Below are 14185 nucleotides of genomic sequence, written 5' to 3' on the forward strand. Positions count from 1 at the left end.
CTAGTAAGTAGCTTGCTTATGAACCACATGGTTCTGGGTTCAGTCCCACTGCGTGGCACCTTAGGCAAGTGTCTTCTACTATAGCCTCGGTCCGACCAAAGCCTTGTGAGTGGATTTGGTAGACGGAAACTGAAAGAAGCCCGTCGTATATATGGATATATATGTATATGCTTGTGTGTCTGTGTTTGTCCTCCCAACATCACTTGACAAACGATGCTGGTGTGTTTACGTCCCCATAACTTAGCGGTTCAGCAAAAAGAGACCGATAGAATAAGTACTAGGCTTACAAAGAATAAGTCCTGGGGTCGAATTTCTCAACTACAAAGGTGGTGCTCCAGCATGGCCGCAGTCAAATGACTGAAACAAGTAAAAGAGTAAAAAAGAGAGTATATATACACATGGTCCGATCAATAACTATCCAGACTGTTGCCATAGTAACGAAGCTAAAGCAGGCAGAGTCAAGCTGCTTGACATAGATTGACATTGAACTCTGCTGTGCATCTGCACTAAGTTTTAACATTCTAACTCACTTCTCCTGTTTACAGCAGTGCTTGGAAGGAAGGTGTGTAGTGTGTAATCGTCGCATTGACCATGACAGAGAAAGTTGAGCAGAGAATCTGCATCAAATTTTGCCAAAAGCTTGGTGATACCTGCTTAGAGGCCTACACAAAGTTTTCAAAAAGTTTTACATTGTTCTCAACACAATCAAGGAGATCTTGTGCAACTGAAACCCTAGTGTCTCTTTGGTCAGCTAAAAGCAGTTTTGGCACAAACTTGGCAGACACGTGTGTCTTACCTAAATCTTCAGTGATAATAGACTGAACTGTAACTAATCTGCACATCCTCCGATAACTCACAGATGGTGTTTTCCCCTCACATCTGCACATACATCTGCAATGTTTTTCTCAATTCTGCTGGTTGCGGGTCTCCCAGAACGTTTGTTAATATCGACATTTTTTTAGCTATCTTGGAAACGTCTGAATCGCACATACACTTGTGTGAGGTTCATACACTCCTCTCCACACACTTTCTGCAACTTTGTGTAGGCCTCTGAGCAGGTAAAGCCATGACAACTTTCCCTATCATGGTCAATGGAACGATCACATGCTACACACCTTCCTTCCAAGCAGTGCTATAAACAGTGAAAGTGAGGTAGAATGTTAAAACTTAGTGCACATGCATAGCAGAGTTCAAGGTCAAACTTTGCCAAGTGGCTTTACTCTATGTGCTTTAGCTTCGTTACTATGACAACAGTGCGGATACTTATTGATCAGACCTCATATATAAGGCAGGCTTGTTTCAATTTCCATCTACCAAATCCACTCACAAGACTTTGGTCAGAAAACACTTGCTCAAAGTGCCATGTGGTTGGGAAGCAAACTTATCATACAGCCACACCTGCACTTATATACATATATAATTAATTATATGTATCTGTGTGTGTATATGAATTAGTGCACCCTTGGTTTGACATCACGTGATGATTGTAAATGAATGTCACAGTCATACAGTGGTGTCCTTCATTTTCAATCTTTCATAAAAATGTCTGATTATGGGAAAAAGTTACCTTACTTGGGAACAGGTGAGGGTTGGTGACAGGAGAAGCATTGGGCTGTGAAAAATATACCTTGTCAATTTTCCTCTGAGCCATGCTTGCATGCAAAAGTGGACATTAAAAATGGTGATGATGAGGATGCTGTAGCTGATAATAAATAACCTTTTTTTTTTTTTAAATACTTGTTTTTTCTCTCTTTTTCAGAGCTTTTCCGAAATGGCTGACATTGATGAGAAAGAACTAAATTCATTAGTTCTTCCCTGTCTGTTGCCTACTGCTACATTAGAAGTAAAGAAAATGGCATTGGATGTTGGTGTTTCATACTCTGAACATGAAGTTGGTAAAAAAGTCTTGTCAAAATCAGAAACGTTAAAAAACTTAATGGTGTTAACTGCAGATATTTATTATGAAGTTTCAAAACAAGCAATTACTATTTTAATTAACATTCTTGCTGATACTGATATTGCTGAAAAGTTCCTGAAACTCCAAGAAGCTGAAGCCTTTGGATTGAAAGCTTTTGATAAAATTACTGACAGGGAATTTGGGCTTGCTGACATGATGTGTATGTTACTTTCTAATGTGAGCCGAACTGAGCAATGTGCTGCCATTATAACTAAATGGTTTCCTGAAGACAAAATTAATAGTGTTGTTGAGAAAATAGTTTCAGCCTTGGTTAAACTAAATTATAACAAAGAAGGCTGTTGTTTGCATCATTTATCTCTTGTGTTGTGCAACTTGTCACAAGTTTCTCAAATTCGTGGAATATTACTTGACAAAGAAAGGCAGCTGATTACCAAACTCATCCCGTTCCTGTCTTTTGAGAAATCCTCAATCAGAAGGAAAGGCTGTGCTGGTGTTATAAAGAATTGTTGCTTTGATACAAGTAAGTTACATTTTTTTGTTGGATGAAGTTACTATATTTTGTTTCTTGTCATTATTGTCATCATGGCTGTATGCCACTATATAAAAAAGTAATGTTACAATGCAATCTGAGTTCAGTCCCACTGCAAGGCACCTTGGGCAAGTGTCTTTTACTATAGCCTTATGCTGACCAAAGACTTGTGAGTGGATTTGGTAGATGGAAACTGAAAGAAGCTTGTTGCACGCCCCCCCCCCCACACACACAGAGCATCATCATCATCACATATATATGTATGTGTTTATTTATGTGTGTGTGTGTGTTTGTCTCGCATAACTACTTGACAACTGATGTTGGTATGTTTATATCCCCATAACTTAGCAGTTTGGCAAAAGAGACCAATAGAATAAGTACGAGGCTTACAGAGAATAAGTCCTAGGGTCGATTTCTTTGACTAAAACCGTTTAAGGCGGTGCTCCAGCATGGCCACAGTCAATTGCCTGAAACAAATAAAAGAATACGCATATACACAGACATATACATGCAGAAACATGCATATATACTTCTAGAGCCCATAATTAAAACTATAGAACAATCTTGTTTCCTTCTGGCCATCATCTGTAAGTTAAATACAGGAAGTGATTGTGTTATCTATGGTAGATAAAGTATTGCACAGGTGCAATTGAGGAAGACAGTCTCTCTATGATGCTGTCTGGACTTGCAATGAATCTCATATTACTTTTGTTTGAGGAAATGTGAAGGGTATATAATTGACTTACAAGATCAGAAACATTTAACCTGACACATAGCTTCTTTATAGACAACCTGAGGATTATATACAGAATGATATGAAGAATCTTCATCTGGTTTTGACAATCCCAAAGGATAAAGCAGTGGAATTTGTTCATATCTAATTATAAACCAAAGGAAATTACAAGCCACTATTATAACATCTTTATTAATTGTCAGACTATTTATCTGATATCCTATGAGGATTGATCAAAAGATATCCTGTAATGTCATTTGTGACAAGGTAAGTATAACCAATGAAAATGTTGAATGAAAACATGACTCACAGTGTTTTCTCCATGCAAAACATCAGTGGCCCACAATGTATTTGCTATACCAGTACTCAGATCAATATTTGAGCTTTGATTGGATGTTAAATGAGACCCAAGCCTTTAATATGAAAAACCTGGAGACTACTATCCACCACCAGAAATGTTCACATAAATAATGTTATTGACCTCTGGAGGGTCTTTCCTAGACTCCCATTGTATGTGTGTGTGTGTGTGTGTTCATGTATGTGTGTGCAGTGTATATATGTGTATGCATGTGTGTGTGTGTTTGTGTTGGGTTTGTGTGTGTAAATAATAAAGATGGCTTATTTGCAATTTACAACCGAAAGGCAGAACTACAGACGTCAATAAAGTGACTATCGGTACTAGTTAGCACCAGCATTGCTAGAAATAAGGGTGGGATGATGTTTTGAGCTCTGTATCAGTTACTTCCCTTTATGCCTTATCGACATTACTCACTTCACTTTTTGCCCACTTCCAAAGTCGAGAAAAGTATCAGGTAAAGTACTGGGATGGATAAAACCCTTAAAGGCAATATCCCAGCATAGCTGGAACCAATGAAAGAATCTATTTTCCATGTTGGTACAGGTTGATTTGTGGCAATTGTACAACATATTATTAGTCTTCTTCTTTCTATATCAATGCGTCTTTGGAGCTCAACATCAAGGGATTTGATCTTGTCCCGTCCCATTTCTGTGTAAACCTTATCTTAGGTCGCAAGCCAACATTTTATTCTCATTTCAGGTTGCCACGATTGGTTAATAAGTAACATGGTTGACATTTTGCCTTATCTACTCTTACCTCTTGCTGGTCCGGAAGAATTTGATGATGAAGACAATGCCAGCTTACCACTGGATCTCCAGTACCTTTCACCTGACAAAACTCGGGAAATTGACCCAGAAATACGAAGAACATTGATCGATGCAGTTTTTCAGGTTTGACTTAATTGCTTGCTTTCTCTAATATATCTGATTCCATTTATTGTCTCTTATATGTCTACAATGCAGTCTCATATCACTCCACTGCTCTCCTTAATATGTTACCATTGCCGTCTTTATGCTGTCCTTTTGCTGTTTCTGTTACCATTATTGTATCTCTGTGGAGGCGCAATGGCTCAGTGGTTAGGGCAGTGGGCTCGCGGTCAAAGGATCGCGGTTTCGATTCCCAGACCAGGCGTTGTGATTGTTTATCGAGCGAAAACACCTAAAGCTCCACGAGGCTCCAGCAGGGGATGGTGGCGAACCCTGCTGTACTCTTCCACCACAACTTTCTCTCACTCTTACTTCCTGTTTCTGTTGTGCCTGTAATTCAATAGGATCAGCTTTGTCACACTGTGTCACGCTGAATATCCCCGAGAACTACATTAAAGGTACACGTGTCTGTGGAGTGCTCAGCCACTTGCATGTTAATTTCACGAGCAGGCTGTTCCGTTGATTGGATCAACTGGAACCCTTGACGTCGTAAGCGACGGAGTGTCAACAACAACATATTGTATCTCTACTTTGTCCCTATTTGTGGGTTTCTAATCTCTGTTGCATGTACCCCATGTTGAGATCATTGGTCATGGTATCATCATCATTAGCAGCAGCAGCAGCAGCAACATCATCATCATTAACATTTAAGGTCTTGTTTTTCATGCTGGCTTGGATTGGACGGCTTGACAGGAACTGGTAAGGCTAGGGGGCTGCACCAGGTTCCATAGTCTGTTTTGGTTTGGTTTCTATAGCTGGATGCCCTTCCTAATGCCAACCACTTCACAGAGTGTACTGGGTGCTTTTTATGTGGCACCAGCACGAGTGCTTTTTAGGTGGCACCAGCACTCACACTAGTGCTTTATATGTGGCACCTTGATGTTAGAATCCCAGTTCTGTTGTGGTGGGCAGGTCTTCTCGAGTACAGCAATGTGCCACATGGCTTAGTTCTCTGTCATCTCTTTCGTAAGGTACATTTCATTTTTCCTTACTTCATTCATTGGGTTGTGGCTATGTTGGGACACCTCCTTAAAGTATGCAGCCAAACAAATTAACTCCAATACATATCTATTTTAAGTCTGGTATTTATTCTATCAGCCGCTTTCACCAAACTGTTAAGTTACGAGGATGTAAACAAACCAACATTGGTTGTCTAGTAGTGGTGTGGGGAACAAGCACAAAGACACACACACATAAAATATAGGTGCAAGAGTGGCTGTGTGGTAAGAAGCTTGTTTCCCAACCATATGGTTCCGGGTTCAGTCCCACTGTGTGGCAAGTTTCTTCTACTATAGCCTGAGCCCGACCAAAGCCTTGTGAGTGGATTTGGTAGATGGAAATTGAAAGAAACCTGTCATATATTTATGCATATATTTATATGTGTATCTGTGTTTATCCTCCACCTTACGGCTTGACAACTGGTTTTGGTGTGTTTAACTCACTGTAACTTTGCAGTTTGGGAAAAGAGACCGATAGAATAAGTGTCAGGCTTTAAAAAAAAATAAGTACTCGTGTTAATTTAACTAAAATTCTTCAAGGTGGTGCTCCAACATGGCCACAGTCAAATGACTGAAACAAGTACAAGATATATATATATATATATATATATATATATATATATATATATATATATATATATATATATATGTACACACACACATGCACACAATGGGCTTCCACACAATTTCCATTTGCCAAATATTCTCCCAAAACATTGGTTGACCTGGGGCTACAGTAGGAGACATTTACTCAAGGTACAAGGCAGTGAGACAGAATTTTAAACCACATGGCTGCAAAGTGAGCTTTTTAACCAACAGCTGTCAGATAAAGTATTTGTTTGGCTGTTTCTATTGCTAATCCCAGCTCAATCAGAACCCATACTGGGGTTTTCTACAATAAATAGCAACAAAAAACAACAGTGATTGTGTCTCTATGTGGTCAATCATCCAGCAAGAAATAACTGAAAAATCTCTCTTAATTCAAACTCACCATGTTAAAAAGGAAATGACAGATGGATTAGTCTAGATTAGTGCTCTGCAGCTGGTATACCATGGCACACTGATGTGCCACAAGATGATGTTAAGTGTGCCACAGTGTGACCTGAATATAATTTTTTCCCCTATACTTTTAGTTATATTTTAAATTCAAGGGAACCCTGAATTTTGAAAAGAATATAAGTGTTGTTGTTGTTGTTGTTGGCACTCCGTCGCTTACGACGTCGAGGGTTCCAGTTGATCCGATCTACGGAACAGCCTGCTCGTGAAATTAACATGCAACTGGCTGAGCACTCCACAGACACGTGTACCCTTAATGTAGTTCTCGGAGATATTCAGTGTGACAAGGCTGACCCTTTGAATTACAGGCACAACAGAAACAGGAAGTAAGAGTGAGAGAAAGTTGTGGTGAAAGAGTACAGCAGGATTCGCCACCATCCCCTGCTGGAGCCTCGTGGAGCTTTAGGTGTTTTTGCTCGATAAACACTCACAACGCCTGGTCTGGGAATCGAAACCGCGATCCTATGACCGCGAGTCCACTGCCCTAACCACTGGGCCATTGCGCCTCCACAATGTAAGTGTACCACAAGTGAAAAAGGGTTGTGGAGCACTGGTTTAGAGGCCCTTAAAAAGAAGATAAGATTATCATAGCTAGAATGTTTTTGATCCCAGTTCAGCTTGTTCAGAGTTGAGCTGAGGATAAATAACAACAACAAATACTATATGTAGATATAGTTATTGTTGTTACATAGTTATTGTATATTTGAAGTAAATCCAACCCATGGCTGTTTAGTGAAACATTTTACCGTCAGTGTTTAATAAAAGGAGCAGTGCTCAAAGCTGTCTCAAAAAACTCCTAAAAGGGAGACAACTGTAACACGATTAGTGTGATTAACGTTCAGCTTGCTCATAGGTAGATGTAGAGAAGGCTTGTATAGAGGTAAAAAAAAGAGGTTAAGTTACCTTCTCGAGTCATACTGATTCATAAGGGCCGGTTTCACGGCATATATATTCCCCACCTGGACAGGACGCTGATCTTGCAGGATTACTCATTTTTGCCAGCTGAGTGGACTGGAGCAATGTTAAATGAATTGTTTCGCTCAAAAGCACGTGGTGCCCAGTACAGGAACCGAAACCACAATCTTATGATCATGAGTTCAACACCCTAATCAATAAGCCACACGCCTCCACTAGAATGTAGAGGTGTGTTGCTCAAGAGCAGTGGTTCTCAGCTGGGGTCTGTGTGGCTCTTGGAAGTTCATATAAGATTTTGCTGTTAAAGTTTGTGCAGTGAAGTGAATTGCTTATACTTCCACAATAAACAAAATATCAAAATAATTTTTCAGTACAATTTGTAATAACATTTAATTATAAAAATACTGTGGGATCTTTTTTTGTATACATTGAATGGCTATGGAGGTCCAGGAGAGTAAAATAGGCAAAAAAAAAATGGTTGAGAATCATTGCTCAAGAAGGTTGAAGTTTGAAAGGAAGGAATCAAAGTAACATGATTTGAAATTTAACTGAAGAACGAGATGCAGTAGGAAGTAATGGGCATATATAGAGCCACCAGAACACATGCATTGAGGCTGTTATACTTAGATGTGGACAGAAAGCCTGTCATAAGTCCTAAAATTCATAAGGTTGGAGTTTAACTTAGTTTCTGTGGTGTATAAGTGACTGAGATTACAGCCCCCCTCCCTCCCTGGATGGGATGCCAGTCTGTCATAAAGTTAACTTCTCAGGTATTGCTGGAAATCATTTACATCTTAGTGGACTGGAGCAGCATGAAATAAAATGTTTTGCTCAAAAACATAGCATACGCTCATTTCAGGAATTGAAACCTCAATGTTATGATTGTGAGTGTAACACCCTAACCACTAGGCCACATACCTTCACTAGGCCCTTATAGTTGTAGTAAAGAAAGAGATTTTAGAGGATTTGCAAGAAAGACTGAAATGATATAGCATTAGGTTTGGCTGGGTGTTGGCAGTGGTTGTTTGTTAGTTGAGTTTTGTTCAGTGTCTTTTCCATTAAGCTAAGATAAATGTGTATTTATCAGGGCCCATGATATGATTCCTAATTTTATGTAAATTAGATATTTAAAGAGGAATGTGGCAAATGATAACAATGATATAAAAGTAAAAACTCAATCCACTGATCCTACATGGATAGATAACTGAACAATGTAGGAGAGACAGCATATATAGCAACTTCAAGAGTTCACTAGAAGTTAGACGAGGTTAGAATGGATGATTTAAGTTTAAGAGGTCATAAAACAAATCTTACCTAAACTGTACAAAATTGAAGAACAGAAGTTTTTGCATTATTTAAACAGTATATTCACTGGAAAATTACTCAGAGATGTCAGCTATATTACAAAAATGAAAAAAATAATAATAGTGGTATCATTTGATGTAGAGAACATAAAAAAATAGTTAATTAAAAATAATTTTGCAGTGAAAAAGGTAACATAAACTCAATGTTGAATATTGTTTTAATTATTTTGGCTAGTAGGGGAGATAAGTTTGGAATGTTTTGATGTTATTAGACCTCTTCAGCAAAGCACAGACTTCACCATGCTTACCAAAGTAATAACTGAATCTCTAAGTGGATGTACAATTACACATGAAAATTAGCATATCAAAAAATAACTCTGAAAAAATTACCCAGAGATGTCATCCTGATGAACAAACTTTTTTAAATAGCTTTTTGATGCTTACATCTATAAAAATATATTAATAGTAACTAAACTCTAAGCAGCATAGATTTCCAGAGTGTTTTCTACCTCTGAATGAGTGTTGATGATTTATTATTAGCTGTAGCATTATGGTATTAAGTAAATGGTAAATCTACTCTTAGAGAGAAAGATGTTAGTTCAGTGCAAGCAACATTCAATAATAAACTGCCATTTATGTTCTACAGCTAAATGTAGAGAAGCATGTGTCCTGCTTGGGAAGTGAACTTCTTAACAAATACAGCCATGCCTGTCCCTATACACAGCCTGTAATTCAAAGACTCAGCCTTACCATATTGTGGCATACTGGTTTGGTCTGACACCTATGATCAGCGTACACATGTCTATAGAATACTCAGTAACATACATGTATATTGCAAGATTTGGACAACTGGGTCGATGGAGGGTCTGCTTTAGCCCCAATTTTTACAAATTTGCAGGCTTTATACCAAGGCTTTAAAAAATATTCTTTATTAATGTTTTTATTTGTGTTATTATTGTTTTTATTATTTGTTAAGGTAGCGAGCTGGCAGAATTGTTAGTATGCTGGGCAAAAATGCTGAGTGGCACTTTGTCCATCTTTATGTTCTGAGTTCAAATTCTGCTGAGGTCAGTTTTGCCTGTCATCTTTTCAGGGTTGATAAAAAATAAGTGCCATTTGACTACTGGAGTTGATGTAATTGACGTACCCACTTCTGTGAACTTGCTGACCTTGTGCCAACATCTGAAACTGTTATTAAATAAATTGTTTTAATTTTTCACTTACGTGATTTAAGTTAAAATAAGTGTGTGTGTATACCATGTGTATGTATATATATATATATATATATATAAATTCAAAAGAGTGGTACAACAAGGCACCGATATTTTTGCTGGAAATTAATACATTTGTATTGAAATATTTTTCATTGATATATATATATATATATATATATATATATATATATATATATATATATGTATGTATGTATGTATGTATGCATGTGTGTGTGTGTGTATGTGTATGTATATATATTTACATACATGTATGTATGTATATATACATGTATATGTGTATATATATGTATATGTGTGTATATATACACACACATGCACATGATTTACACACACATGTATGTATATATATGATATATATATATATGTGTGTGTGTGTGTGTGTGTGTGTGTACACACACATAAGTTTTATTGTACATTAGAGTGAGGGAAAGAAAATGTGTGTGCATGCGTGAATGTGTGTATATATGTATCTAACTTTTGGCATTAAATGTAATGTTTACTTTGGAATTATGCAAAAAAATTTAGTTGGAAAATACCAAGAAAACATGAAGTTGGCATTTCCTTTATTCTCTGCTTCCTGATGAAAAGAGACATTTAGAGAAAGAGAATGAGAGATTTGGAGGAGTTGGGGTGATGATGAAGAAGTCTTTTACAGTTATTTTAATGGGAAATATTAAAAAAAACCCCAAAAAACAGAAGGGACAACATTGTTGGTACAGTTTGGTTAATTAGTCTTTTGGAGATGGTTTAGCAGGAGGAAGAAAAACAAGAAAACAAAAACAAATGATAACAAATTACAAAGAAAGTAGAACATAATTTGAAATAAAATTCTTCAAAGTTCTACAGTTGGCTAGTGGTGGTGCCATGAATTAAAAAAAAGTGAAAATAATTTTGAGAAGAAAAATAAAAATAATGTGAAAAATGATTATAGGTACAGGTGTGGCTGTGTGGTAAGAAGCTTGCTTCCCAGTCACATGGTTCTGGGTTCAGTTCCATTGTGTGGCACATTGGGCTAGTGTCTTCTACTATAGCCTCGGGCTGACCAAAACCATGTGAGTGGATTTGGTACATGGAAACTGAAAGAAGCCCATTGTATGTATGTGTTTGTGTGTATGTCTTTCAGTTTTGAAAATAAGGAATAATTTAGTAAAATAATGTTGTCATTATTAAGCTGCTTGACAACCAGTCTTGGTGTGTTTTCATCCCTGTAACTTAGTGGTTTGGCAAAGGGGTTTGATAGAATAAGTACCAGGCTTCAAAAAAAAAGTTTTGTTGCTCTTCTGATTAAGTCATCCACTACTCTCCTATTATGCTTAGCTCACTTGGCAACAGGTGGGGGTTGGCGGCAGGAAGGGCATCTGGCTGTAGAAAACTTGCCACACGAATAGCGCTGCGCATATGTATATTCACCCTTTTGTTACCATATTTCTGTTGAAATACACTGCCTTTGTTTCAATTAATTTTGAAAATGATGAATAATTTAGTAAAATAATATTGTCATTATTAAGCTGGTGTTTGAAACATGAACTAACATGAAATTTTGATGGAAGGTTTTTGTTTGGATCATTTTAAAATTAGGAAGTTTGTATCATAGAGTCAGGGGTGGCCTCAGCCTGGTTGGTATCAAAAGGGTTAATTATAACAATTATTTCTAATTTTTGCACAAGGAAAGGGACAAGATGGAATTTGAACTTGGAATGTAATGAACCGGAAGAAATATTATCTAGCATTTTGTCTGACATGCTAACAACTCTGCCAGCTTACCACCTAAGGTTAATAATAAAGCCTGAAATTTTGTGGGAGGGCACTAGTTGATTACATCAATATTTTACTGGTATTTATTGTTTTAGTACTCAATTTAGTCGATGTTTTACATCGATTACATCGCTGTTTTACTGGTACTTAATTTATTGACCCTGAAAGGATGAAAGGCAAAGTTGACCTTGATGGAATTTGAACTCAGAGCACAATGATGGACAAAATGCCGCTAAGCATTTTGCCTGGTGTGCTAATGATTCTGCCAGCTTACCACCTAGGGTTAATAATAATGATTTCTAATACTGACGCAAGTTCACACATTTTCTGGCAGAGATTACTTAATTAAATCAACACCATTATTTAGCTATAGTAAAATACACTTGTCCAGGATGTTGCACTCCAGAACTGAACCCAAATCCATGCAGCTGAGAAGCAAACGTCTTAACCACATAGCTATGTCTGTGCCTTAGTATTAATGGATTAAAATTAGATGATATCTGTGAGTATCATTTTAACATTTGCTTCCATGCCTCAAGAAACTAATTATCCATGATTTAAAACTTGAAAATAAATTTGTTAAAAGAAAAATCATCACCATTCATCATCATCATTTAAAGTCTGTGTTTCATGTTGGCCTGGGTTGAACAGTTTAACCTGATCCAGTGAGCCACAAGGCTGCGTTGTGATCTGTGTCAGCTTTGACATGCTTTCTATGGCTGGATGCTCTTCCTCATGCTAATCACTTTACAATGTATACTGGGTGCTTTTTTATGCCACTGGCACTTGTAGGGTTGCCAAATGATTTGCAAGATAGGAAATAACAAGAAAAGAGATAAAGGCAGGAAAGGAAAAACCTTTGTAACTAAGTGGGGCGTGGGATTATTTGAGAGGGCAGAGAGGTGGTTTTTTTGTCAGAAACAAGCAGGGACCAGCAGAGGATACAAGTGGCAATTAATAAAGCTTAAACTTTTTTTCTCAAACATCTTTGAATAATGTGGACTAATATTTATGCTTCTCTTTCAGTTGTGTGCCACACAAGCTGGACGGACCTATATCAAAGAAAAGAACACTTATATTATCATGCGGGAACTACATAAATGGGAAACTGACAAAGCTAATGACATAGCCATCCAAAACCTTATTGACATTCTCATTGGAGATGAACCAGCAAAAGAACATGAAGATCTTAGCAAAGTGGTTATTCCTGAGAATCTGGAGAAACAATTTTCGAAAGAAGATGAAGAAGATCTTAAAATGATATCTGATGACTCTTAAAAATATTTTGAAATTTTCAGATTAAGTTTACTCCATCACTTCTATTGATTACATGGTTATCTGTTCAAGCTTACTACTGCTAAAATATGTTGTAACCCCTGTCAACAAGACTCCTGACTGTGTTTATTTACTTCAGTGTCTTCTTGATAGCGGGGATCACAGCAATTTTATTACTGAATGGTGAATAACTTTTAGTATTTAAACTAGCCATATCCAACCTAAATATTCTTCCTGTTCTATCTTCAAACCAGTCAGATCTGGTCTTTCACACCTACTGAAAATCAGCAATCACATCATGAAAATCTTGAAGCTATGAGATAATGCATGATTGATTCAAAACAATGTGAATAAATAAAAGGCGGTGAGCTGGCAGAAACGTTAGCATGCCGGGCGAAATGCTTAGTGGTATTTCGCCTGTCTTTACGTTCTGAGTTCAAATTCTGCCAAGGTCGACTTTGCCTTTCATCCTTTCAGGGTCGATAAATTAAGCACCAGTTGCGTACTGGGGTCGATCTAATCAACTGGTCCCTTTCCAAAAATTTCAGGCCTTGTGCCTAGAGTAGAAAAGAATAATGTGAATAAATAACCATTACATTTCAGAAAGTAAGCTGAATGCTAAAGAGTTAATTGTTCATATGCTTATATAAAGGATTTATTTTATGTGTGTGTGTGTGTATACATACATGAGTGTATATATGTATATATTTATATGTGTGTTTATATATCTTTATTAATGGTAAGGCTTATAAGCTTACAAAGTGCCTTTGTTTTGTTAGCTATAGATTTTTCAAAGCTGATAGGATAACAGTATCTGGTGAAACGAAGTCACTAGGCAAGACAAGGTCCCAAACACAGAGGTCCTCTCTCAAGCTGATCTGTCAAGCACTTAACACATTGCTGAGGAGAATACAAGTCAGAGTAAGCCACTTTATTCAAATGCCTGATACACAACTTCCCAAGAGACTATCTTACAGTGAATTGGCAGAAAGCAAGCACAAGCAAGGTGGCAGAAAAGTGCTTCGAGGATATACTCAAACACTCACTGAAGAGCTTTGAGTTACTATAAGTACCCAAAGAGCATTTGAGGCACAAATGTTTTATGAGTACAAAAAATTACCACCTAATGCAACAATCAATGCTCAAGTCTACTGTCAGCAATTAGAGTGTTTGAACCAAGCTT

At 37.3% G+C, this 14185-nt stretch overlaps 1 protein-coding gene across 1 annotated transcript in view; it reads left to right on the forward strand.

The window, feature by feature from the left end:
* LOC106876176 (protein HGH1 homolog) overlaps positions 1-13612 on the forward strand; it is a 17882-nt gene extending 4270 nt beyond the window's left edge. The window contains exons 2-4 of the mRNA XM_014924607.2: positions 1760-2438; positions 4238-4428; positions 12754-13612. Coding sequence (XP_014780093.1) covers positions 1772-2438; positions 4238-4428; positions 12754-13005 — 1110 coding nt within the window. The 5' untranslated portion in view covers positions 1760-1771 and the 3' untranslated portion in view covers positions 13006-13612. The remainder of the gene's footprint in view (positions 1-1759; positions 2439-4237; positions 4429-12753) is intronic.
* Positions 13613-14185: the final 573 nt, after the last annotated feature.

Source organism: Octopus bimaculoides, chromosome 1 (genome assembly GCF_001194135.2).
Source record: "Octopus bimaculoides isolate UCB-OBI-ISO-001 chromosome 1, ASM119413v2, whole genome shotgun sequence".
NCBI lineage: Eukaryota > Metazoa > Mollusca > Cephalopoda > Octopoda > Octopodidae > Octopus > Octopus bimaculoides.